Source organism: Ambystoma mexicanum, chromosome 9, assembly GCF_040938575.1.
Source record: "Ambystoma mexicanum isolate Mex_15411 chromosome 9, UKY_AmexF1_1, whole genome shotgun sequence".
Lineage (NCBI taxonomy): Eukaryota > Metazoa > Chordata > Amphibia > Caudata > Ambystomatidae > Ambystoma > Ambystoma mexicanum.
This window is the reverse complement of record NC_090931.1, coordinates 1,445,812,482-1,445,840,139: the sequence shown is the minus strand read 5'-3', so window position 1 is coordinate 1,445,840,139 and position 27,658 is coordinate 1,445,812,482. Positions and strand designations below refer to the sequence as shown.

The 27,658-nt window shown below is 47.7% G+C and overlaps 1 protein-coding gene across 1 annotated transcript in view; it reads left to right on the top strand.

The window, feature by feature from the left end:
* The window catches only part of NHEJ1 (non-homologous end joining factor 1), a 1,209,243-nt gene that overhangs the window by 89,428 nt on the left and 1,092,157 nt on the right, over positions 1-27,658 (top strand). Inside the window, exon 2 of the mRNA XM_069616866.1 lies at positions 23,908-24,094. Coding sequence (XP_069472967.1) covers positions 23,909-24,094 — 186 coding nt within the window. The 5' untranslated portion in view covers position 23,908. The remainder of the gene's footprint in view (positions 1-23,907; positions 24,095-27,658) is intronic.

Below are 27,658 nucleotides of genomic sequence, written 5' to 3'. Positions count from 1 at the left end.
AAGCTCATGGTGGTGGTGGCAGCGTATCTCAGGCAAGGGGGGATTCACGTCTACCCCTACCTGGACGATTGGTTGATCAGGGGGAGCTCTCCCGAGCAAGTCCTGGATCATCTATCCGTCACCTGCCACTCCCTTCACAGGCTGGGCTTCTCCCTCAATTTAAAGAAGTCCCATTTGACGCCAACACAGCGGCTCCAGTACATCGGAGCAGTGCTCGACACTTCCCTGGGGCAGTGTTTTCCTCCCCAGGTGAGGGCTCTTCACATTCAGCAGATGGTGCACAAGTTTCAGCATGCCCAGACGCTCCCAGCGTTCGAGTTCTTGAGGTTGCTCGGCCTCATGGCATCCTGCATTCTTCTGGTGCCAGAGGCTCGCCTGCGGATGAGATCTTTGCAGTGGGCACTCAAGACGCAATGGTCGCAGTCCTCCGGCAGGATGTCGGACCCGGTTCAGGTGCCGCCCTCGGTCGCCCGGGACCTTCTGTGGTGGGCCGTCGAAGGCAACTGGATGAAGGGGGCTCCATTTTGGCTACCCTGGCCGGAGGTGACGATCGTGACGGATGCATCCCTCACGGGATGGGGAGCTCATGCCAACGGGCTGACAGTCAGCGGTCGTTGGTCTCCGTCGGAGTCCAGACTCCATATCAATCTGTTGGAGCTGAGGGCCGTCAGGCTAGCCCTGAAGGCTTTTCTGCCGACTGTGCGAGGAAAGAATGTCCTGATCCTGACGGACAACACAGTGTCCATGCACTACCTCAACAAAAAGGGGGGGGCAGGGTCACTTCCTCTGTGCAGGGAGGCGATGCAGCTCGAGTTCTGGGCCATCCAGCAGGAAGTTTCGATCTCGGCAGTTCATCTGGCCGGAGTGGAAAACGTGACGGCGGACGCTCTGAGCAGGCAGAGCGCGATCTCTCACGAGTGGGAGTTGACTCAGGAGATTCTCCTGGAGATCTTCGCCCTTTGGGGGACCCCTCAAGTGGATCTCTTCGCCTCCAGTGTCAACCGGAAGTGCGAAAGGTTTTGCTCGCGGGAATTTCCTCCAAAAGGAGCCTTAGGGGACGCGTTCGTGGTGGAGTGGTCATTCCCGCTGCTGTACGCGTTTCCTCCAGTCCCCGTCATCCCGCAAGTGCTGCGGAGGTTACGGAAGTTCGGTTCCCGGATGATCCTCATTGCTCCGGCGTGGGCTCGGAGGACGTGGTACCCGGACCTTCTCGACTTGTCCATCTGCCCTCCACGTCGTCTTCCCTACCGAGACGATCTGCTCTCACGGGAGGGGGGTCAGGTTCTCCATCCAGAGGTCAGGTCCCTCAACCTTCACGCTTGGCTTCTGAAAGGTTGAGGTATAGGGATTGGGACCTCCCTGAAGACGTGATGGAGGTGTTGCTTTCGGCCCGTAGGCCGGCAACAAAGTCTCTGTACCGTTGCCGTTGGCGTAAGTTCTGCGACTGGTGCAGAGTTCAGAATGTGGATCCTTTTGCTTGCGACATCCCCATGGTTCTGTCCTTTTTGCTTTCTTTGGCCCACAGGGGCTTGCAAGTGGGTACTATTAAAGGTTACCTGGCGGCGCTGTCCATCTTTAAGCGCTCATCTGAAGAATGTTCTTACTTTAAAATCCCTTTAATTTTGCAGTTTCTCAAAGGGCTCACTAATGTGTTCCCTCCGGCTCCTTTCCTGGTGCCCGGTTGGGATTTAAACCTTGTTCTTCGGTTCCTTATGGGTGCTCCGTTTGAGCCTTTACATTCTTGCCCTTTGAGGCTGTTAACTTTGAAAACTGTGTTTTTAGTTGCGGTTACTTCCGCTCGCAGAGTGAGTGAGTTACAGGCACTTTCAGTTAAGCCACCCTTCACTGTATTTCACAAGGACAGGGTTGTCCTTCGTGTTCGTCCTTCTTTTCTTCCGAAGGTAGTGACGGAATTTCATTTGGCCCAGAAGGTTGTTCTTCCGGCTTTCTATCCTCCTCCGCATCCTGGTAAGGAAGAGGAGAGGCTCCATAGGCTTGATCCTAGGAGAGCTTTAAGCTTTTATGTTTCTCGCATGTCCCGGGTCAGAGTGGACGATCAGCTCTTTATTGGTTACGCTGGAAAGCGTTTGGGGCAAGCTGTGACGAAACAGACTTTGTCCCGCTGGATTATTTTGGCCATCTCGGAGTGTTACCGCTTGGCGGGTAAGGACCCACCGGCTGGCTTGCGGGCCCATTCTACCAGGGGTGTGGCTGCATCTACTGCCCTGCAGAGGGGTGTTCCTATTCGCAACATCTGCGACGCAGCCACCTGGGCTTCAGTACACACATTTGTACGGCATTATTCCCTCGATTCCATCCGAGGGCAGGATCTGGCATTTGGCAAGGCGGTCCTTTACTCTGCTATTTGATTGGCTATTCTAAATTTTGTTTCTAAATTCTTTCCCTCCTCCTTGTTTTGGTACTGCTTTGGGAGTCTGTCATAGATATGGAATACGTCGGAGGACCCAATCCCCTCGAAGAACAAGTTACTTTCTTACCTGGTAACGTTCTTTCGATGGGATGGTCCGACGACGTATTCCATATCGCTCCCACCCTGCCTTCCCCGCTGCAGAATTTCTTTTGCGATTGCAGCTTACGTTCCGCAAGGCTTTGTGTCTGACTGGCAGTTGACTTAGGTCACGCGTTCTGGGGGAAAAAACTACAACTGAGGCTACGGGCGTCGTGCGTCCTACTTATCACATCGGATGACGTCGGACGTCGGAGGAGGTCCTCGACGGCGGCGCATCGACGTCATCGACGCAGGACGCAGACGCTGGAAAAGTTTCCGAAGCAGCACAGCTGTGGTGATTACATGTCATAGATATGGAATACGTCGTCGGACCATCCCATCGAAAGAACGTTACCAGGTAAGAAAGTAACTTGTTCTTCCCATTTAGTGCCACCATTAATGGGGGAGGAATTGAGAGCAGAGCAGAGATGAGATGAGGAGTGCATAAGATTAGGAGATGGGACAAAAAAGCGGGTATTGGTGCAGATCAGTCTGGAAGATGCAGTGACATAGGTGTCTGCGATAGGTAGGCCAGGGTTAGTGGTCAGGATATCTTTTTTTGAACTTTTTCTTCCAGACTTTGTGAGAGAGGGAGGATAGGAGATAATGTAAGCCGTCAGAGAAGATAGGGGAGATGGTGAATGCCATAGGGGGCGTTGGAAGAAGAGAAGAGGGGCTGCACAGCACAGTCCGAGAACAAACTCACCAGGCGGCCTAGTAGCCAAGGCAAACCAGAGAACAGATGAACTGGGAATGCTTCAGTACAGCAGATGGGTGCAGAGATGTTTAAAACACACACCAGGCTTTGATTTTGCAGAAAAAGATAGAAAATGCAATGCAAAATAGGGTGCAGAGATGTTCAAAAACACACTTCAGGCTTTGATTTGGAAAGGACACAATGTGGTGAAAGAAGGAGTAAGTGAGATAAGGAAGGCAAGAAGGCTGAATGGTGTAGGCACATGTTGGTTCAACAGTTTTTGGGTTTAGTGAAGAGGCAATGACTATGTCCAGTCGTTACTCACAGGCAATTTGGTCGGTGCGTAGAGTTGCAGAGGCCCACAGTTGTGGGGGTAACGGGCTACATGGTTGCATGGTTTGTTGAAGGGGCGAAAGGAGGGAGGGGCCCTTGGAGCCCTCCTAGGCCCACACAGGTGCCTTTTTGTGGGCCTTGGTGCTGGGGCCGGCTTCTTCGTCTCCCGGCTTCGGGTTGGTTAGATCAGTGACACGGCTCACCAATCGTACGCGACCGCTTTGCCATGGTGACCCTCGGAGGCACTCTGGTGCCGAGGAAGAGGGTGGCCATTTTCTACAATGTTGAAATGCCCACTGACTCCAGCAAAACCATGTGTAGTGGTGCTCGGCAGTACACAGACTCAGCACTGTGTTATTGCAGCACTTCAGCTCAAATAATAGCACATTTCTGTGGGTTCTGATTCGTCTAAAGTGCTGAACGCCATTTGGGTCTTAGCAGGGACGTCATTTCACCAAAATGCCAGGGGTCGCGGAAGTGACATCACAATGTCACGCCCCCAAGAGTGACATCACAGGAAGTGGTCATTTGGCCCCGTCCCTGCGTGCCATCACAGGAAGTCGCATCACATCACACAGGTAAACACATTAGCCAGGCAGATAAAAGGCAGAGACATCGTACACACAAAAATTCACCCTCTGCAGACTACAAAAATGACGACACCCACATCCTACAAACTGGCATGTCAAGCATGCACACAGCAACAACATCTACAATAACCGAGATCTGAAGTTGCTTAATGTCGGATGTAGCAGGCAGTCTCTCCAACTTTACTTTCCCATTGCTCCCTGGGTTTTGTAGTATTCTGTTTCCTTTTAGAAATATAACACTGCGCGTCCCAGAATGCAGGAAAATGATTTCTGAATGAGCAGCTCCCCCGTGCCTGGGTAAACTGAAACCTTACTCCATTCAACAAATGGAAACTAAACACAGTGCATACCAATCGTACTCCCTACACAGAAACGCCACCGTCCCCATGTATAGCCAACATAGTACACACATGCACTGTAAACGCAGAGAGCACTCTGCATGCACTCGCCACCCCAGTGCACACAATTGAAACATTCAACACACATTAGCGACATTCGCTCAGACTAGAGATGCACCACACACACGACCGCCACACAAACACGATGTCCTACTACTGCATTCCACCAGGTACTAAAGTGCGCTGCCGACTAAAGTATACTGCCGATCACACTCGCCAAGAAGCACTAAAGTGTGCTGCCTATCATACTCGCCATGAAGCGGCTGCGGGTCCAGGTATCGATGTGTCCTGCCAGGTAATGGCAGCCATCTGAACAGCTGGCACACAGCTCTGGGGCGCAGTGCTCTCGCGGCAGAGCCCTCTGTGCCCCTGGCACTCGGAGGGGCAGCCCAGCCGCACAGCTTTCCGGGCTCCATAAATTGAGCACAGTTGGGCGCTCGCTATTGTTCAAAGCGCTATATAAAAATGGTCATTTAATAATAATGTGATATGTATATAGCGCTTTGATCCAAAGCTACCATTCCGTTACGAGGAAGAAACACTTTTTGTAAAGGTGGCAATGTGTATGTTGCATTATTTATCGTGGACTTGTCCGTGTTTTCCAAACGCACCCACTTTGGGGATGCGCGTGGGCATGCAGGGCATGGGTGCCAATCCATTGTGAGCAGCCGTAACTCAGCCTTTCATCCTTACGGGGTCGATAACATGAGTGCCATTGAGAGAGAGGGGGGTGCTGGCGGTATTGGTTACAGATTTCCAGTGTGGTGTTTGAATGTCTGGATGCTGTTTTGGGAGCTGCCTGCTTACCAGTGTGTGGTTCGCCCCACTGGCAAGCAACGGAAAGGGACCGGGTCCGCTCTTATCAGGCAAGGCAGCCGATTAGCACGTGCCCGAGAGGAGCGTATTCCCGCCACGTCCCTGTGACTCCCCTTCCCAACTGTAACACGGCACAGGGGAGCAACAATTCCACACCTAGGTCGAGAAATGCATAATTTCTTCTATTAGAGGCAATGGGAAACAAGGGCAACATATACCTGCACGTGACATATTCTGTGTGGTGCTTAAGTGCCTTTAGTGCCCTGTCTAAGCACTTGACCTTTGAGCAGTGCACACATGCACACTGCTTTTTCACAGGATCACACAATTCGGCCAAGTGGGTGAACCGGGACTCGAAGTCAGACCACCACGCGATAACCCTGTAAATTCATGTACATTTTTAATACAAGAATGGATCACCATATGTATCGTTAATATCAGTGCGTATTGGCCCATATTACGAAATCACTGATTCTAAGCAGATGTCCAAGGCCAAACGATAATGTTTTAATATATAGCACTTAAGCACTGCTTGTGCCTCATGCCTGCTACGCTGTACCACAGTAATCGTGGCCCCAGCTGTGCGCACTGCATGCAGCCCTCACCTTGCTCAGCGGCAGTGTGGTTCCGGCAGACCCTCTTGCCATGCTGTAGTGCTTGCAGCAACATCCTCTCCTCGACCCGGTTGATGCAGCGCAGCACCAGGAGCCGCGCCCTCTTTCAGGCAGGCATCATGGAGCCTGCCCTGCAAGTCGCTGCACGCGTGATTCAGCCCGCCAGTGACTTGCCTCATAATTCTTTTGAAAATAATCGGAGGTTGAAAGGCACTGGCAGGTTGACTCGCGCGCACGGCAACCCGCAAGGCAAGCTCCATGACCTCTGCAATCTTTTCGCGACCCCTGATCAATTATGCAACGGCCTTAATCGGAGGTTGCAAAAAAGATCAGAGGTCGCAAGGGAATCGCTAGAGGTCGCAGTTGCGAACTCTGCCGACCCCCAAATGACGTCCATGGGCCTTAGGGTGAGCTCTGTGATGGTTCACAAGTCCCTTGCAGCACTGCCAAGTTGCGCTAAGGGAGATAGGGCCAGCCAATCGCACTTAACTGCAGGAAGAAGAAAGAAGGAAGTGCAGTGTCAGATGGGGCCTTGTGTGGGTCGTGGTGCTGGGGGCCGGCTTCCTCGCCTTCCGGCTACGGGTTGGTTAGATCAGTGATACGGCCCGCCAATCCGACGCGAACGCGTTGCCAGAGTGACTGCGTTGGAATGTTTAGTTGGTCTTCCCTACATGGGTGTGGTTTCTACAACCAATCACCAACCACACATTATGTAAGATCATGGTAGCCTTCAAAAAGTCCCCTGTTGGGTCGAAATGCGTGTCGGCCCTCAAGTGTAAAAATAAATCCCTGCTATACTTACTAACAAAAAAGTGACAAGACTTATCAATTACGTGCTAAACCGTATGCTGAACCTAGCGATAGAACTATCAGTGATCCAGCGCCCAGGTGACACTGGTTCTTTACCAAACCTACTGTAAACTCACCGAGACTTATGAGCACCGTCTCCTAAGAACCTATCACCGGCTGCAGGATCAACTACCAAACATCCATGATCAGCGCAGTGGTCTGTACATTCTAGTGCTCTACCCCCCCTGTGTACAAAGCTGGCATGTTTGGGGCTAAAGATTTCTATTTACTAGGAAAGAAAACCTATCTATCCCTAAGAGGGGTTTCCCTGCCTCAGCTAAAGAGATAAGATACTGTCAGGATGTCTGTCAACTCAAGTGTCCATCGTCCTGTATCAAGTAAACCTTACTTCTGTCCCTTACACTAGAAACTAAAGCATAATACAGTACTGTTCTGGTCCCAAGAGAATGACTCCCTTCTCGTGGGTTATGGTTCCTGGTTTGTTGAAACAGTTGCCAAATTTTGGAACAGTCTGATGTCTCAGACATTGTCAGGGGGAGCGTCTCCCTTCCCCTGATGTCTGGTCCCAGATAGCCCGGGGGAATGACTCCCTTCCCCAGGCCTGTTTGGACCTTACTGCTGGTCCAGATTACCAGGAGAATGACTCCCTTCTCCTGCTATCTTGTTATCAGTTCCTTACAACCCGGGGGAATGACTCCCTTCCCCATGTCTTCTTTTCACTAGGCTTCACACCTGCAACACTTCTAAGTGTCAAGAGGGTCCACGACCCTGGCTACTTTTGTTCTTAAATCTGGCCCATTTGGTTCACTTGCCTGCCAAGTACTGCCACGATGAAGATGACTCGTACCACTTTCCTTCGTTGGGTCCAAGACCCTCGTTTCTCTTCTTTGAACTGACCTTCTTGGTTCACTTCCCTGCCAACTACTGCCACGAGGAAGATGACTCATATTTTGTTTAAGGTCCCTGACCCTCCTTTGGCTGTCAGTTGGCTTATCTCCACCACTACCATGAGGGACTCTCCTTCTCAAGTTCTCTTTATGGTGCTTGGGATCCTCAACCCTTCCTTGGTGGTCTGCTTTGTTCCACCACTGCGGTCAGGAGGTGGTGTGTAGGCTTTCTGCCCCTGCCTTGCCACCCAAGCGTTATGATTGCAAAAGGGCCTCACCACAACTGCATGCACCGTTTTGGTGAGCCGCCTCGCATGCCATCTGCTTCTCCCGTGCCACCCTTTACCTTCTTGTGGTTTTTTACACATCACCGGGACACCCTTGGATCGAGGGTGTTCGGTTCGGCTTCTCTGGCATCTTGCTTCCACTGCGGTTGTGTGACGGCAATCTCGGCTGTCGTCTGCGTTCCTTCTCCTCTCGACACTGCTGTGCACAGGTCTGCTCCTGCGGATCTTCCGATCATCAGACGTGGCGGACTGCCAGCGTCCTTTGAGCTCTCTCTCACCGGATCAGCAATGCAGGTTTAAATCTCTCGCGTTTCGGTGCGCAGCACACCTGCAGTCTTCCACGGCTGCCAGAGAACAAGTGCCTGTGCCCATTGTATAAGTCCTTTGTCTCTTTTCGTTAGCACATGAGGAACAATAGGGGCTGGTGCAGACGGCACCATGGTGCTACTTTTCACAATTTGTATACCTTTCTCTGATGCGCTAGACCAAGACCCAGGACAGAACATGGTTTTGTATCCTTGTCCTGAGATTCTTATGGGAACGAAGGCCTCAGCCTGTCTGTTCCTGAAGCTAATAATTAGTCCCCGTTCTCTAGCTATGGATCACGTGGGCAAGGACCATAGTTTGAATTACTACAAGTTTCATCTTCATTGTTCAGCGGGGCCTACTCGTCCCAGTACTTGGATTACCTAGGTTCCTGTCATTCTTCTTCATCTCAGTACTTTCAAAAACCTTGTGGCACTCTGCCTTATAACTTGTACATAGGTCTACTGTCTGCAAAGTGGCTAGCAGAGGAAGGAGAGGCTAGAGTATGTGGGGGTGTGATGTTCTCATAATATGGCCGTGCTGATCTCCAGAGGGGGAGTCCTTCCACGTGAGATCCTCCCACACTATACCAATCCGAGGGCGACTGTCGGGTAGCGGCCTCACCTCCCTAGCCTCATCGGTAAGTGCTCCCCCTCAGGGAGAAGTGAAGACATCTAGTGAATCATCACAAAACACAGGTTGCAGAAAGCTGCCCTCATTTTTCTTATATTTATTTTAACTGGCATTTTTTCCGCCCTAGTGCCAAGGACTTTTTGGGTGATTTTGGTATTTTGCCATTCAATGCCTTCTAATGTTTTCTGTTTCAACCCCTTAAGTGCCGAGGTATCTCGTCCTTGGCAACAGGGAGGTAATCCCAAGGACGATATACCTCGCCCTTGGCACTTAAGGGGTTGTAAAGGAACCGGGCATACTGAGATCTCGATTTCCTGATATTTAGATACGGGTGGAGCCAGAGGAGTCTTTGATGAACTCGAACAAGATAGAAAGTGAGAATCAAAGAGTAGGAGTTGTAGTTTAATTATAAACCAATTTGCGAGCTAATTGAATATTCAGACACTGCCAGTACCACGTATCGTGTATTGTTAGATACGAATGCTATGTTAATCAGCTTGCTGAAAGCTCAAAACTGCGTGCATTAAAAGATGCATTGAAGCTAGGTTAAGCAATAGTTTTTGTTGTTGTCTAGAAACCGATGTAAGGGCAAAAACAGATGGACGCATTGCCAAAGCAAGTGTTGTTAAAGGAAGGGTTGCCCAGATGTTTTTCTCTAGGTTCTAGCCAATCGCTGAGAACACATTGCAAGCACTTCACACTTTCAAGAATCTGTTGTTTTGTGAATTAGACCAATGCTGTGAGTGAGACAAGAAACTAAAATGAATACAGAAATGTTGTAGAAATTGTTTGGGAGCTCTTCAGATACTGTCCTAGACTGTAGCTTGGGAACATTGCAAGCATTACACACAGTTAAACTACTGCCTTGTGAATGTTACACCAATGTTGCATTTTGCAAGATGTGGTTATGCTCAAGAGAATTTTGGAATGGATTCATGCTGCACTGATTGTATATTGCACTTATGTATTTAGATAAACTAAACTATGTTTTAACAAATATTTAAATCTAATAATAGTTTGAGCTTTTCAGTGGCAGTTGACAATTTAATGTGAGACTTTGTGTCCCAGAATGAGTGTGGGCCAAAGCAAGGTCGATACTTGGTCCGCTTGCCTACCTAAGGCTAACCCAATGTCATTCCAAACTAAGGTATACATGAATGCATGCGTTTGAGTTTGTAAAGATAATTACCTCCCTTCTTTCATGTTTGGCATGAAAGCTGAATTGTGATATTGGCCTGGTTTGTTAGGACCTTAAGAGAAAGCTTAAATTCTGACCCGATCACAAATTTAAGTAAAATGTTACATATGCCATGGGCTGAAATTGGATGCATCTTTGTATCTTGTAAGATGTATTGCCCCCGAACAAGACGATAAGGATGGTCATCTGAATCCACATATTGTAATTTGTGTCAGAACAAAATCGTTTATCCATTCAGATATCTTTCTCCCCTCGGCCCCCCGCCTCCACCAATGCTGTCAAATCATGACCAGGGTGTGATCAGATTCTGGTCTATGGTCTATTCCAGAGTACCATAGTTCCAGCCAGAATCCCACCTAGGCCCCTGTAAATAAATCCTTGTACATTCTATGGACAAGGGGGAACAAAACGAAGACTCCCTCTCCGCTGTGTGATTCTGTCTCCATACATCGGACACATAAAGCATGGAAAGTGTTTGGGAGAGCATCCTGAAGTGATTGGTGCAATCAGAAGAAGAAGGGCCTGTCTTCTCCAAATTCTCTTCCAAGACTGCGTTTCATCCATCCCCCATAGGGATTTCACCTTCGGCAAATTCAGTTAAGGCTATAAATTGTCTGCCTAGCATTGGGAGAATAATCAGCAGCCAGTGTGTGGGTTCTGCCCTACACTCTCCCCTTAATCGTAATAAACCACCCCTCTTCATCGGATCATTTCGACAATACCGGGAAAGAGATCCTTTTGTGCACTGAAATCACCACACCTCTTGACCACAAGGGAAGAAAAGAATCTTGGTGTGAATCCCCTGCACGTTCTTCTATTCAAAAAAGGCAAAATTGGCTTCAGGGTCACGTAAGCACTGTAATAGCCTATGACATTTATTAGGGGACATTAAGACCATGCACATTAATGATAACCTTGTAACCTGTCATGGAACATTTAGTGTTGCTAATCATAGTCTAAAAGTATATTGGCTATCCTTATGACGAGCCTTGAGTATTGCATACATTAATATCACTCTGAAGGTGCCACCCTCTTCCAGGAACTCTCTTGCATCTAAAGCAAAGACCAGTGATGAAAACCTTTGAAGCATCTTTCCCCCTTTCCAAATCTCTACCCCCAAATTACTCGGCTGTCAATCACCAAGACATTCACCAGGAAAACAGAAGCCAAGAAAACTACTGGGACTAACTTGCAGGGATCATCCCCATCCAAGTGCATGTTTATCAATTGCATATAATCATTGGCACACTTGGATACATTTCACCCAAAAGCATCAACTCTTCCTTCTCCAAACTGGGCACCCGACTTCACTTTAACCAAACCTCTAACACCTCAAATTGTTTCAAATATTCCAAAAGAGTCCTCTGCTAAGCGTTTCTCAGTTCAGGTTGAGTATAACACTGAGCAGTTTTTGGGAAATTATATAGTTATCCTCCTGCACAGATTGCAGTCATCTGTCCGTATACGAGCAGCCATTCTCCTACAGTGTAGAGTCATTCAGTGAAAATCAACATCTCACTCTTCTTCATTCTCTTTAGATACTGGGGTGGCTCTGGACTGACGCTTTAACCAGACTCAAGTTCTAGACCATAATAGTTTGTCTCTCCTGTCAACCATGGTTTCATTGATATGAGGGTCTTCGGTTGCAAAGATGACTGTCACAGTTGTGGCTGTTTTGGAAGGTCTGTCTGGTTGAAATGTCGAACTTCATGGAAACCCTCAGCTTTATTGTATCTGCCTTTCTCTTATCAATGATACAGTTTCCCCCATTTTCTTCCAAGTTTGCAGGGTAGCCCTCTGTAAATCCTGAAAGTGGCGACGGTTAGTCCCTTGAAATGTCACTTCAAGCTATTTACAGGCTTTTAAGAGAATGGGCTTCATTATAAGTTTGCAGAACCGGCAAACTACGAGTTGTGGGAGGTCGGATGCACCAGCACCATTCATAAATGATGCCGGTGCATCCGACCTCCCCATTCCCATTGAGCCCTGTGGGGCTCAAATGCGAATGGGGAGTAATGGGTACCGGCACCCGGCGATTGGGTAATTACTGGGTCCGGCGGGTTTGGAATACCCCGGTAATTACCCATTGCCGTGTGCTGGTATTTTCATGAGTTTGGCGGCAGCCGTTACCGGCACAGCTACTGCCAAACTCATAATGAGGCCCAATGGCTTCTTTGGGCTTGTAAAAAAAAAAAAATACCCCCGTCAAAACGTTTTGAAGACATGGGGGGAACAAACCCATTGTTAAGCAGGAAGGACAGGCCAGGAAAATCCCATACCCAAAAAACAAAAAAAGTCCAAAGAATTTGACATCCTGTTTTATTAACAAACCACATAAAATGGAGACCGCAGTGGCTATTGTGAATAATTCTGAGCTCTCGACCCCTCTTAGGCTCGACAGCACGTTTAAAGGGAGTGTAACCGCACAACTGACGCTTCATTCTGAAAAACCTATGAGAGGACGGCATTGGTTAGGGGAATTAACTACATATAGGTGCCATATGGGTTAGTACCTCTATTGGCTACTATCTGATGGCTCCGCTTGAGACCACCCACAAAAGGTTACAGGTGAAACCATGTCATAGTGCAATACTACTGGCCAATGCAACATAGTTTGGGGTAACGTTATCAGTGAGTAGGGATTGGTCAATCGTGCCTTGCTCAGCCTTGGCAATTTGGGCATTTGTCAGCACATGTGGAACAATAGGGGCTGGTGCGAACGGCACCAAGGTGCTACTTTTCACAATGTGTATACCTTCCTCCGATGCGCTAGGCCAAGAGCCAAGACAGGACATGGTTTTGTATCCTTGCCTTGAGATTCTGATGGGAACGAAGGCCTCAGCCTGACTGTCTCTGAAGTTAATGAATAGTCCTTGTTCTCCAGCTAAGGATCACATGGGCAAGGACCATAGTTTGAATTATTCTGCTCAGCGTTTACTAGGATTTTAGCTCTTATTTAATGCGGGTGTCATACTCTTCCTGGCCACTAGAGACTTGTTTGAGCTATTGTGTTCCTAAAATTGAACCTTAGTTACTGGGAATCTGACCTTCCACATTATTTGTTTCGTTTGCTTACTCTGAGAGAAATGTGTCCCATACCTGGGAACCGTTATCATCTGTTCTCCTGGGCGCTGATCCAAACCTTCCCTGCTCATGATAACCTTGTCTAAGGCTACATGATTATTGTCTGGGCTGTTCACATCTTCGTTTTCTGCTAACTCAGCGAGCCAGGTTCCCCTGCAGCTTTGAGGACCCCTGCTGTCTCTGGGTTACAGCATATTCATCTCTTCCATAGCTTGCAGGTTTATCTCCTCGGCTGATCCAGGGAGGGGTCTATAGGGTTGCCTTGGTGAGTAACATCTCTCGCACCAGCGATATGGTGGCGGCGAAGAACCGGTCCTTTTAAGTGAGATGCACCTGCCATTTCTGTAGCATCTGGATGGGGGAGGGGCCAACGTAATGAATGACACATTCAATTGTCTCTCACCAGTTTTGCAGCAGACCTTTTGTACATTTAAAGGGGGCATAAATCCTATGCGTTTATCAGATCATATCTGCTTCTGCCGGTAATTGAAGTATGTCCTTGAACAAGTCTCGAATGTCGGTGTTTAGGTCCATGCCACAGACTTCAGCCAAGATACTCTTCCCCCGAATATTTGGGCTGGACTGTTTTTCAGCATCGCCTTTTATCCAGTGTTACCTGGTATCCAGTTGACTCCCTCTGCCAGCCAGTTCCCCTTGTTTGACAGTGTATTCACATTGGGCTGTTTCCACAGCTTCAACTCTCACCTCCATAGATTGAATGATTTTGTTAAGATGTACAGTGGAGCGAAACACCATCTCGATACATAGATCGCTTTCTTGAGTTCTTCCCGTAATCTGAAAAGGTGTGTCCTCCTCGCAGATTGTTGCAAAGTATGATCCATTGCTTGTAAAGATTCATCATGTACTTCTACTGTCGCTGCCCACTGCTTCAAGATTTTCTGTGCCTTTTGCATGTCAGCAATATTGCCTGCCTTTAGTCTCTTTGGGATTCGGTGGAGCCATAGCTTCAGTATTGGTCACCACAGGATGTTTGCCGAAGGAGCGTACCAGTAGACACACCATATGGCACAAATATCCTATTGGTTCCCAACAGTGGGTCTAGGTGACCTCAAAGTGTGGGCATGTGTTGAAGGAGTCCAGTGAATCAAAATTAGAATAAGGGTAAATGGGATGGTTCCAGGGTTACCAACATGCATCCAGTCACTAGCAGCTTGCCAGTCACTAGCAGCTTGGTTGAGAAAAGATTAATTTGCAGCAAGTTGATTACATCAAGCAGGCTATCTGTTGGTTCAGGATATGATCTTCACACAGTGCGGAATTACTAAGTATTAGCACCTGGTGGAACATGGCAGCAATGCACACCACCTCTGTGGTAGTCTCTTCCTCTTTTGAGAAATGCCTGGACCTCCTCTGGAACCTTTGACCACAGAGCAGATCCTCTTTTTATGCTCCACAGTAGCCCACCACCTACTTTCTCTGAAAGGCAAACAAATCACTTGCTTTGCGCCCCCACCCCATCCTCACAAGTATAAAGGCAGTGCCAGGACAGGCACAACCACACAGGACCGATGCCTCAGAAGCCAGGTTACAGCCGTGGGTGCTTTCTGCAAATTTCCTCCCCGGTTCCGCCTTTTCTTGATTGCCACTCCGCTGCTCCTAATCAGTTCGGCTCAGCTGTCAATGCCAAACAATCTCTTGTCCCCAGGTTGGGAGGCGGGGGGATAATTAAAACTTCGCACCAGGTCTACACTGGACTGGGGTGTGCCCATAATGTGACCCACCTGAAGTGAGTCCAGTATCAAAGCCCCCGAAACAGTTAGGGTCCCCGGGGGGGTCGCCATGAACTACAGCTGCACCAGCCATGCCCCCAGGGTTAGGTATCTACGACTGTGGAATGTACACTTTGTTGCATGATTTTGATGGCAACTTTTGATCAACTAATAAACTTTATGGGTAGGGAAGACACTTGCAAATCCTCAAGGTAGTTGTAAAAGACTTACTTGCTGTCAATTATCCTGGTATACCTCCCATGAAGCAAGGAATTTTTCATTGTGCCATACATTTTCCAGCCACAAGGCGACCATTAGTATTTGTAATGATTGGATCGTCCTTAAGTCTTATGTTTTTTGTAACGGTTCACCAAAACCTTGCCACTCTTTTCACCAGTGTTTCAGTATGTCTGCTTCAGGTGAAGGAGTGTAAATCCTGCTTTGGTGGTACGGATTTTGTGTGCCTTGTATTTTCACCTTTCAAGCATTGTCTTGATCTCTGCCTCTATCCTCTTGCTATCAAACTCACATTCCATTTGTTTAGTTTCACGCTCTGCTTCCATTTGTTTGTCCAGCATCTTTTTTGAGGATGAGTAGAATGCTAAATATATCCAGAGTAGGAATGCTTTTTTGAGCAACCCAGATTCGACTTTAGTCAGGTGCCAGGTCAGTATTCCATGATAATTCTACAATTTATTTTGGATGGGGTTTTTGTCTTTATTGAATCTAAGCAGCAATGCATTCAGGTGCAAGGTTATTTTTGGAATGCTGATGGATTGAATTTAGATAGTTACATTGTTTGGAGAATGGTTGGAGATCAATGATAGCAATGCTTGTATCATCCACCTTGTCCACTAATTTGTTGGATTACATTTATATTCTGAGCCAATCCAACGCTTCAGTGACTTACTTGCTTCATCATTGATGAATCTGCCTCTTGGAGGTGGGCTATATAGAATTTAGTGTTTTTCAGTTGCAAAACAATAATTTTCTCTATTTTTCTTTAGAGACTGGCGATTGGGATAGGTGAGGTAGAAGGGATGAATGTGGTGTGGTTAGTTGAGTGGATGAGGTAGAATAGAGAGAGGTAGAGTATGGTACTGTAACTGTCCTTGCAGTCTTCCACTTCCAGCCCACAGACCTCTGAGCATGGTAAATGACACCTATGCTGACACTGGCCCCCAATGGACAAAGATACTTAGAGATGTAAATTGCCATCGCTAACTTCTGGGGCGGAAAAATTGATTTATTAACTAGAGAGAATGACAGCAGGAATGACGTTAGCAGTGGGCAACATCAAAACATTACTTGCTGCCATCATTGGGGAAAGGGCTGATGACCTTTTGAAACGAGCAGGATACCCTGTGGTGACTGCACAGAATACCGCTCACGATGAAGTACCATTTAATAATGAGTACAGTATCCCGACAGGTCATACATGAATGCAATCATGACACGCAAGATGCATGAGGACGAAGACCCCGTTGCTTACATTCAAGAGCGCTGGTGCCTTCAGACTCGTGAACAGTGGGGCAAGACAGTTACTCTGTTCTACCACATATTATGCGAGGGACTACCAGAGCCAATACAGAGACAATTGAAGAAACTAGTGGGGATCTTAGTGATCCCATAACTGAATTGCATATTCCCTCCTGACCGTCTCCTTGCCGTCTTTTTGCAGCAGCTTGTCTATGATCTTGCACAAATGCCTAAAGTGAAGGATAGAAAAGGGGAATGTTAATGTACAGTATGTAACATTCGACTACTGTAAGGCAAGACCTCCAGACAGTAAAAACATTCCTCAAAGGAAAAGGCTTGGTGAATCTCAAAAGATTTATTTTGTATACAAAAAGGAAAATGGTGGCAGAAGGTCCCGTAGAACCAAGCTGACATGTAACTATGTTCGTTCAAAGCATACACAAAATTTTAAAGGAAGAAATAGTCACTCATGATGCAAACAATATACAGGGTTAATCACCCACCCTTATTGGCTACCACCTATATACATACTATCAGTGCCCTATAGTCCCTTGACCGATTGACCACATCCTAATCTACCCCTGCCCTCTAATACGTGGTGGTCCTACTCCGTCACCTTGATTCCCAGCTACTGGATTGGCGAGTTACCTGGGATGTTACCCGTTAGTCACATGGTGTGTACCTGGTCATTTGCGTGAGCTCAGTGGACACCTCTGAGGTCAAATTGGCCCTTTGAAATAATAGTGCGCATCTCTTGATACCATGTTTGGTATCAAGAGATGCGCACTATTATTTCAAAGGGTGGGCGCCTCAGTTATGCCTCCCCTGCGCGGTTACTAGATTTGTTGGCATCACCTTTTGCTCCTCGTATCACAAATCACTGGTGGTTCTGCTCCTCGCAACCCCATTATCTGTTTCCTACCTGTGGTGCACCTCCTTGCTCACTAGAAGACCACATATATTGTCCTAATTCTGATGGATTTAGCAACTCTATTTTCCACCAGTTTGGCAGTACAAACGGTGCAGCCCTACCCTTGTTCTGCTGTTTCCATTCCATTCTGGTTTTGCAGGCCTACAGATTAATACAATTTAAGCATTATCTGCTCAGCGTGAATGCCACTATTCTCAGCTTCACTGCTGGGGTTTGGGAAAGGGAAAATGATTCAACCTCTTCATTGTGCCGTGCTGCTACACCTCCAACAGGGAATAGAAAATGCTAGGCCTCACTTCCAATATGGTGATCCTTTAGTATTTCCTGCACCTAGACGCTGTGTCTACATCATCCTTGTTACAAATATTTCACTACTGCTACAGATTATCACCCATGCCCTATACCTGGGGCTTCCTATGATTCTACAACTACTATATGACAAATACAAGTGTTCTTCCCATTTGCGCTCTCCACCCGCTGCAGCCGCACCCCTTCACTTTCTCATGCTCTAATAGATTTTTCTAAGCCTGATCGTGTGGGCAGGCATGGGAGCTGTACATGCATCCCAACACTACCACACACTTTCCTCAAACAAATCTGGAACATGTTCTATCAAAGTTGGCAATGTAAATAGATTTCTCTAAGGGGTAGTCGCTGCTTCTTTTACACCTACTATTTAGTAGTTCTACCACCTACATGTGTCGCAGATGCCTAACAAACACTGCTATGTCTGCCCCTCACTGGGCTCGTCAAAAGGGAAATGGAGAACCTCTTGCACTAAGCCAGGTAATGTTACAGCTTGACATCACACCTCTTGTTGCCTTCTGTGTTATTCCTCTGATCCTTGGTGGTGCTTCGTGGGAATGTAGATGTGCAGTAGGCAGGCACAGCAGATGCAGTAACGCTTGAGCTGTAATGTCCTATGAACAACTAAAGCAATCCATTCCGGAGAAAATCTTAAATGAGAGCGAACGGTTTGGCGGCGGTACTGTAACGGATTAAGAACAGACCTCTAGCTTGGCACTCTAATGATGGCCTAGTAACATTTTCTGGCTGTAGCCGCTAGAAATTACCCATACCAAATAGTGCAAAAGTCTTGAAAGTGACCAAAGCCAGCAGTGGGGTACTCTGCAGGGTGTTAGCATCTTCATATCAGTGGAGTACCCTTTCCACTGCGATAGAAATAGAAACACTTGAGCACTTACTGGAAGAAGTGTCTCATGCATTTTAATTAAAAGGAATGCTTATGTTAACCAGCAGAGATACAAAGGGGGACACTAGCCTTTCTCATAGCCTGTAAGAACTAAAATTAAATAACTCCGGAAAATCCCAACTGGACCATGGTAAATACATATTTGTATCAGCAACAACAAAAAAAACACCATTATAATAAGAATATCATAGCACGTTTGAATAATGAAGTCGTTTTTGATCTCTTTAATTGTAATGCTGTAGTTCTCTACCAAAAACACAAAAAGATCCTGTTCTCATGAGTGCTCAGTCAGAGGCCCAGATTGATTCTACTTTGCCAATCCAACGATGTGCATGCAAGGCGCACAGATACGCACATTGGCGATAGCCCATCCCCCGTATGTAACTATTCCGTCCGCTTGGACAAACCCCTGCACTGGGGCGGCACTATTTCCATCTTGCTCTATCCCATGGAGAGAGTGGAGCAGTACTTACTCTTTAGAGATATCAGTGGGGAGAGTCTGGTGCGTCTGCTGATGTTACAGCTCTTGAAAGACTGTTACCGTCCATATGCCATGCAGTCAGTGTGTACTGGAAAACAGGAGATATACACTTTAAAAAGAATAAATAATAAACTACTAGCAACTGTGACCGTCCCCTTTCTCGTTTCTCGTGGTCATCGGGGTGGGGTGGCCAAGAGCGCTATCTGCCTCCCCGAGTTAGCAAATGATGGGCCCAGAAGTGGTAAGGGATAGAGGGAGACTTGTTCACACCACTCATTCCCCACCTCGGGGCAGTTGGCAGTCACATGGCACCAACTAGGGACAATGCCCCATTCAGAAAAGTAGGCCTTATTACCTGGGGGAGGAACCACATGCGATCGGAGAAATCAGGTTCTCCCACACCAAATCGCACAGCTTTCTCTGAAGATGGGGACTCTGTTGCTACTGACCCTTTAAGAGAAACGAGGACCAGTGGTCTTGCAGAATCGGCAGCGCCTGCCTAGCTCCCTTTGTTTGGGGTACATGAACCCCATCTAAATCTATAGAAGGAAAGAGAGGGAGAGCATTGAGGGGGCAAGCTAGAGTCATCAAGCCATCAATCGTACAAAGCCTACACTCCCATACAGTTAATAACAAGTAATCTAACTGAGTCTACATCATGGGCAGAGTTAGAACATGATCTCCAGAGTGAGGACAGTCCAGGGACGTGGTCTATCTAGCCTAATTTCCAGCAGAACTGGAATCTCTGCTCAGGCCCACCAGCCAATTCCAGCTGCCTGAGGAGACACGCTGCAATTCCCTTAACTCAGTGAGGGGCTGTAAGATAGGGCTAGGGTGTGACAGGTAGAGCGAGGACTGCCCAAGGGAAAGGAGGAGCAAATCCCATTGGAGGGGGCAGAGCCCATCAGCCAGTTCCCATCCTAGCTTACAAGCTGTTTTCATCAGAGTGAGGTTGGAATATGGGAACACAGCACTAGAAGAGCACACTGCCTCAGTCTGTTATTGGGATTGTAGGAGCTGGAGACAGGAAATGTTTTGCAAAAGGCTGGAGGAGAGAACGGTACACTCTGGAATTGAAACAGATCCCAGGGATCTGGAGTGGAGATCCAGATGTTTGAGGTCTGGCAGCTGGAGAGGAGACCCAGGACACCAAATTCGGGAAGCCAAGAGAACTGGCGCTACTGGTAAGGAATATGAGAGCAGTATCTAATAGGGGTCACTAGTAAGATGAGCGAGGACGGGCTATCATTTGATTCAATTTAATTTATATTGCGCAAGTGAAAACACCAGATGGACTAAGCTGTACTTTGAGTCTGTTTGACCCAGACTGGAATTATCAATCAAGGCTGTACAAAGAACAGAAATCAGCCGGGGGAGGCCTTCAGGGCTTTGGGTCAGACCTTTAGGGTGAGAAGAGCCTGACTGCTATTTGGTAGTACATTCCGCTGATGAGGCCCATTGGCCGAGACGCTCCTATCGACCCCGGTTTTACATTTCATTTTAGGAACCACTAATGGGTGAAAGTCTGAGGAACAGATGTTGCGTATAGGCAAACTCGTCTTGGCAAGGTAGGCATGGGCTAGACCATGCAAACCTAAAGAAGGCAGAGCATTTTTAGACCAATTCCTGCTTTGACTGGCAGCCAGTGCAATGCCTTGAGATCGGTTGTTACAGAGTGAGACTTGGGAAGATGGTAAAGAAGTCGAGAATGTGTGCAAATTCCTACAACTCTGAAGATGTTCAAGGAACATCAAGGAGATTTGTTAGAACAATTGCAAACATTTAGAGAAAATATTTGGAAGACACGCTGGGTACATTGGAGAGTACATTGTGGAGAATTTCAAGGCTGATCACTGAAATATAGACACATTTGGAAGGCACATTAGGAAGATTTGGAAAGAAGATCAAGGCCAGAAGGTCAGATTTTACATTTCATCTTCTTGAGCTTGATACATTTGAGTGTTACTTAATTCAGAAACACATGTGCATGGCACTGAAGGGAGATTTGTGACATGTAATGTTGTATGTTGTTTTCCGTACTGAGACAATCATTGAACATTGAGTGCTATTTGGGTTCCTCCATAGTGTGAAGCAGAGTTCATTCTGTGACATGTGGTCCCGTTGGATGGTGAGTGCCCCGTGTTGTGGCTGAAGTGATTCTGTGGTGCATAGTTCTGCTAGTGCTGCTTTTGGTGAGGTATTGTACCGGCAGACTCCTTAGTCTAACCAGCATGCAACTACCAAAGAGATGAAACATATGGAGGTGGCCAACTGGTTTACCTTTGAGTGCGCGGACGTGGAATCCCAGCTGCAACAGGCTCGGAGACTGGCCCAGATCACAGCAATATTAAATCCATAGGAAATATCTACTTAAGCATAAGAGAGGTATAAGCAACCTAATTATGTGCTCTAAAATCAAACGTTTTTATAAAGCCGCCAACAAACAGAATTCAAAACACATTTGGACAATAGCTGCCCAAGGAACAGGAAATTACACGTCAAACACAGAAGGAAATTCTGGGTAACTTGAATGTTTTCTTCATCCCAAATTAGTACAATATTGAGAATGAGTATTCTTGTGATGTTGAGATTATGGGATCATGGCTAATAGTAGCAACAATCCAAGCAGCCAAGTAGAGGAGGAGACTGCGCTAGGCCCCAACATGGTCTACGCAGAGCTGTTTCAAAATGGTTACTCATAGTATGCACTGCAGATGTTTGGGACTAAACCCCCATGAACCTTATCCACTTACTATGCCGGCTAAGGATAATGGGAGTTGAAGTCCAAAACATCTGGAGATCTTAGTCCCTGAGTGGTGGGCCAAAAACATGCTCCCAGATGTTAGGATGCTCATGACCTCTGAAGGCCTTACCCAGTTGTGGAGACGAAAAATGGTCCCCCGTGCAAAAGAAAGCTCAATTGGTGGCCTGTCCTTATACTCGTCAGTGGCAACATTTTATTAAAGTTGATTCTAGAGGAGTTGCAGAATTGAATATTAGCTCATTCTCTTACTAATTCCCAGAGATTCCAGGCTTGGCCTTTCCACTATTGACCAGGGCCTTCACTTATGCCACCTTCTTCTCTAATATGTAGAGGGTAACACAAGAACTCTTTAAGCGGCCTCCTTGGATTTGTGCTCCTCTTTTTACTCTGTTAGCTTTCAATTTCCCCTGAACCTTTATTCTACTTTGCCCATTAACCCCACTTTGCTGAACACTAGCATGAACCTCCACTTTAAGATCAGGCTGTGTCTTAATGGCGAGGGGGGGGCTGTGAAAAAGCGTTCAGTAAAACTAAGCACGGCTGCAATCCTTGTTTGTCTCAAAAATCATGATTTGGGTGTCGGAACACCAGACCAATTCAAAACAGATTAAGAAGCCCTGGAGAAATTGTAAGCAATGAGGTACCTGATAGTACCCAAAATCTGGTATGGGACACATGTGTGACATAAAGAGGGGTGAAAGCTACCAGAGGCTATTTTTTTGCTCACTGACTACATTCTGACCAAATGTAATGCGTTTCTAAAGTGAAAATGGGCATCCCCCGCTGCTTTGATACTGACCTCTGGGCAAATGCGTTGCAGCTAGAAAATCTAGGCCCACTTGAAAGCTGCTTTTGGAAAAGCACTGTATATCAGTCCTGCCATGTACTACTACTACTCCTGTTTGAAGTAAATGGTGTATCCTGGTGGGCAGATATAGTCCAAGCACCGTACAGCTGTGAGCCACTCGAGTATGAAGAAGCAGCTAAGCTTTATTTACGTATGTACAGTTCATTGGTTCTAGTTACTCTTCTAGTATGTACATGGAGACAGACCACCCACCGGCTATCCTCGAGCACACCAGCTCAGGCCCCAGCTGACACTCTCAGAACTCTCACCAGCAAACGCACATCAACATCTGTCGAGCACTCCAAGCACCAACATTCTCTCACCATACATAGATGGCTAGCCGAACAAGACAACATGTATACATCACAACGCCGCACGTCAGTCCTGCCATGTACATATTCTGAGCATGATCTGAATGCAAAGTAAGTTGCCATCTCCTCTGCTTAGAAAAAGACCAATGCCATGGGAACAAACCACATAGGAAGGAGGTAAGGAGTCCTGAGACAATCCAGTTAGTGTTTCTTAAAGCAGAGGTTACCACACGTATTATCCTTTGTGCTGGTTATCTGCCAAACACTGGTAAAGTGGTGAAGTAATGGGGTCTGGCCTCCAAAGACCCTAAGCCCTCACTAAGAGGTTACCAATGCGGTTTCCTCTTTCCATTCCCAATCTAAAGGTTACCTGGAGCAGGCAAAAGCATGTGACCCCTTTCCTATGACCTCTTCCTATCCCCTGCTTATGCTGAGACCTACTTGGGTGCCTGTCCTCTCATTATCACATACGTGCTCAAGGTGCATCCAGCAGCCTGGCATGGATTGCCCAGATGGGATCTAGTTTGGTGGCTCCTAGTGTGTAACATGAAGCAAAGGGCATAGGTTCCTGTATGGCCCTCACTGATGTTGCTGAATGTGGTACTCTGCCTCATTCATTTGCTGCCTCAAGCGAAGCTAGACTTGCTGATCTCCGTGGCACATTGGAAGAAGGCGCTCCGAAAAGGAAGATTGGCTTGACCCTTCCAGGTAGCTCTCGCCTCCGACAGATTTTCCTTTAGGATAGTTGATGGAGGAACTCCTTCATCAGCTGGACTTAAAATGACTTTATTTACTCCTAATCTTCAGCATCCCTTGATGAGAAGTCGCAGAACATCAGTGCAATGCGGTATTCTTTTGGTCCTGTGTCTCTTGTTTCCATTGTAGCATAATGACTGTGTGCTTGGTGCCTCCTTGCTTTGCACTGATGATGATGATGATGATGCATTGCTGTGTCTGTGTTCATCGTTGCTTGTGCTTGGTTCTTGCAGGATGGAGATGTTGCACGAGCTGGACGCTTGTCTCCTGGCAGAACCCTGGAAGTCCGTCCCTTTTGGCAGCACCCACTTCATGGCCAAGGTTTGCTTCACAGATGCCAGCTATGCCTTGCTCCTCACCGACCTCAGCGGCGTGTGGTGCGAGCAAGCTGATGCGTGTGTGGTTCAGGAGCGATCCAAGGTGAGCGGGAAAGGGGAGGATATGCCCTAGGAATGGAATGGGAGGCCGGGAATGTGGTGCAGGATTCCAGATGAATTGCAAGCGAATCATTTGGGCTGGGAGTCGAAGAGAAAGGTCCTGTTGGTTTTGACCCTTTTCGCCTAAGGAACTTGATGCCCATTTGTAGATTTTTATCACACTTTATTTTCTCATATAATCTGCAACTTTGTCAACCACACTTGCCTCGTTGAGCATTAGTTTGACTCCTTTTGGTCGTACGACCAATACACACACATATATATGAGTGTGTGTGCGTGTATGGTTGCAGGGTATGGGCAGAAACGGTGGGTGGAGAAGGGGTGATGGGGCGTTGGGAGTGGACCCGCCAAAAAAATGTGTACACAAAACAGAAGTCGAACTAAAGGTCGACGAGGTAAGTGTGGTTGATGAAATCACATACAATCATTTTCTCAGTATAGTGTGCCAAGAAGAAGAGGGATGTCTGCGGGGGTCTCCATGTCTGGTCCCCGGATGCCCCAAATGCACCAGGTTATTAGGATCACCTCTGGCTACAGGTGCAAGGTCACTAATATCTGAGGTGCACCATGAAAATAACATCCATTCACTGTATTCAGATTTCTGATGTTTGTTAATCTGCTTAGAATCGCATGCTGTGAAAGTCGAAAAGGGGACGTTGACATAGGCGTGTCTGTAATACTATCCCTATAGATACGTGTAGTGTACCCAAAATCCCTCATGTGTCGAGGTCCCTCAGATTGTTTTTTTTCCGCCCAGTATACTGGTCGCCTTATGCGGAGCTCGTAAGAGACATTGCCATTACCATTTATTCGACGCTTGGTCGATTTGTCAGTTATTGTTTAATCCAGCCACCTCCAACCCTCTTTCGACGGCCATTCAACTTCCTCGCCGAGTCAAGATCTTCGACGGCGGTGGTTTCAACGGAGGCGATCCTATCGGTGCTGCCGAACACTTGGCCCGGCCTCGCCGGCCTACACAGTAGGGAGAGTGGGGGTTTGTTATGGACATTACTGTTTCTTCTAGAATGCCTTTCCTTTTCTCCCCCTTTCCTTCAGGGTCGTTATCACTTATTATATCTTCAGCTATGAAGAGGACTCCTTTTAGATTTTGCCCTTGTTATAATGGCAAATTCCCTTGGAAGGACAAGCATAAGCAGTGTAACCGCTGCTTACCCCTTGACCACAACGAGGCCGGCTGTGCGGCCTGTAAAATCCTTCGCCCAAAAACCTTGAAGGAACGCAGGGTCAAAAGGTGGCCAGCCTACGGCATGTCGAGGGCTGATTCCTCATTAGCGGCCACCGCTGTCGAGTGTGATGAGGGGGATAGTGATAACACTACCTCCGTAACGGAGGTTGCCGACCTCTGTATGGAGCGCTCCCGCTCCACTGCGTCTGTCCCTGGCCCCGAAAAGCTCGGCTCCGGCCCTACCTATGGGGATGTACACCCCGGTGACGCTGACGCACACAAGAAAAAACACAACACACACAACCCACGGCCATACTTCGAAATCGAAGAAGACCTCAGCGCCAACAGAGACGCCGAAGTAACCGGCAGCCTCCACTGACCGTAAGGGTCGCCAGCCCTCCCCGCAGCCGCATACGCGCCATCCGACTGGGCCGCGTTTTACTAAGGGCACTACCACCAAAACGTCAGTCGAACCGCCTCGTAAGGCGCCTGTCGACGATAAGGTTCTGGCTCCGCCGAAACTATTCACGACCAGCCCTCGACAGATAAACTAGTCATGGAAAGCTTAGCTAGAATTGTCTCTAAGGACACACAGAGACGGGGGGTGAAAGAGTCACTGAAGCCCGCTCACAAGGTCAGAGAGACATCGAAATCTACGGAGGGTATGGAACCTCGCCCCATGTTGAAGGGAAGACGCAGAGATGCGTCCCCAGTGCCGGCCCCACGAGAAGGTTTCTCAGAGGGCAAAGGGGGGGATATCCTCCACGCTATGGGAGAGATCTCGACGCCTAGAGGCGGAGGAGCAGCCCTTTCCGCCGCTAGACCGTTCAGGGTTATCCCAGTGGACTAGGGAAAGATTTGAATCATGTATGGACAAACTAGATAGGTTTGTGTCCACTTATGGACACATCACACCCAAGAGGCCAAGGGAGGTGCTCCCTGAAGACCCTAGGGCCAAATTTCCAAGACTTTTTGACCCAATTCAGGAAGAAATCAATACATATGACCTCACTGAAGAGGATCCATATTTTCAGGAAGATGAAGAATTCCTAAATACTGAGGATCTACAAGACCCTGTAGGGGTCTGCGAGGAAGACCCAGACATATGTGAACCACAGCCCTGACAGTCACCAGGGGCGTCTACAGACCCTGATGTTAGATCTGCCCGCTCCTCAGACCACACTGGTCAGGGACCCTTCACCTGTGGATTATCAACCCACCTTCAATGCAATGCTACGCAAGGCGGCAGCACATTTTGAAATTGACACAGGTGAAATTACCCCAGAAGTCGATTTTGTGGAGAAAATAATTAAGGAAAAGCCGCCTACTAGCCCTTGAGAACCCGCTTGTTAGCCATTGTGACAGAAGGTACTCGGGTAAACCAAAGCATCATCAAGCAGACCCCCAAGGGGAAGACGCCCATCACCGGAACAGCTCTCCATCCTTCTTCAGGAAGTCGAACTGCTGCTGTAGAAAGGAGCAATAGAGGTCATGCCTCTATCACAGGTAAAGGAGGGTATTTATTCAGTGTACTTCCTTGTACCAAAAAGGATTTAACCATGCGCCCTGTACTAGATCTGCGCCCAGCGAACAAATTTGTAAAACCTCAGAAATTTCGTATGGTGACTTTGCAGGAGGTAATTCCCCTGCTCACACAGGGGGGGATTACTGGCAACACTGGACATGAAAGATGCATACTTTCAATGTTGCCAGCGCACAGGAAATATCTCAGGTTCATGATAGAAAAAAAAAAAGGCAAACACGATCAGTTCAAAGTGCTATCCTTTGGCATAGCTTCAGCGCCAAGGGTATTCACAAAGGTACTGGTACTGGCAGTGGCACACCTGCGCAGGTTGTCCATTCCAGTCTACCCTTACCTCGACGACTGGCTCATAACAGGGGATTCTTACGAAACCTGCTTCTCAAATACCCAAAAGACTGTAGACCTTTTGTTCCACCTGGGCTTCTTCATCAACGAGACGAAGTCCAGTCTAGACCCCAGCCAAGTCAAGCAATTCCTAGGGGCTCCAATTCGAACAAAGGACGGCCTCGTCTTCCCCTCCAACGAGAGGTTCCAAAACATGCTGTTTCAGATTCCTCAATATGTAGCCGGTCGGGAGGTGACGGTACGCAAGGCCATGCGGTTGCTAGGAATGATGGCATCCTGTATTTATTTGGTACCTCACGCGCGCCTGCGCATTGCACCCAATGCAAGAGTGGCTCAACAGCTGGTGGTGTCAGGCCAGCTGACAATGGGACGATCTAGTGGTGGTCTCGCAGGCCTTGGTTCTCTCGCTGCGATGGTGGTCGAAAGAAAACCTCTTGTTGGGGAAACCTTTTGCAACCCCCTCAGTGGAAGCC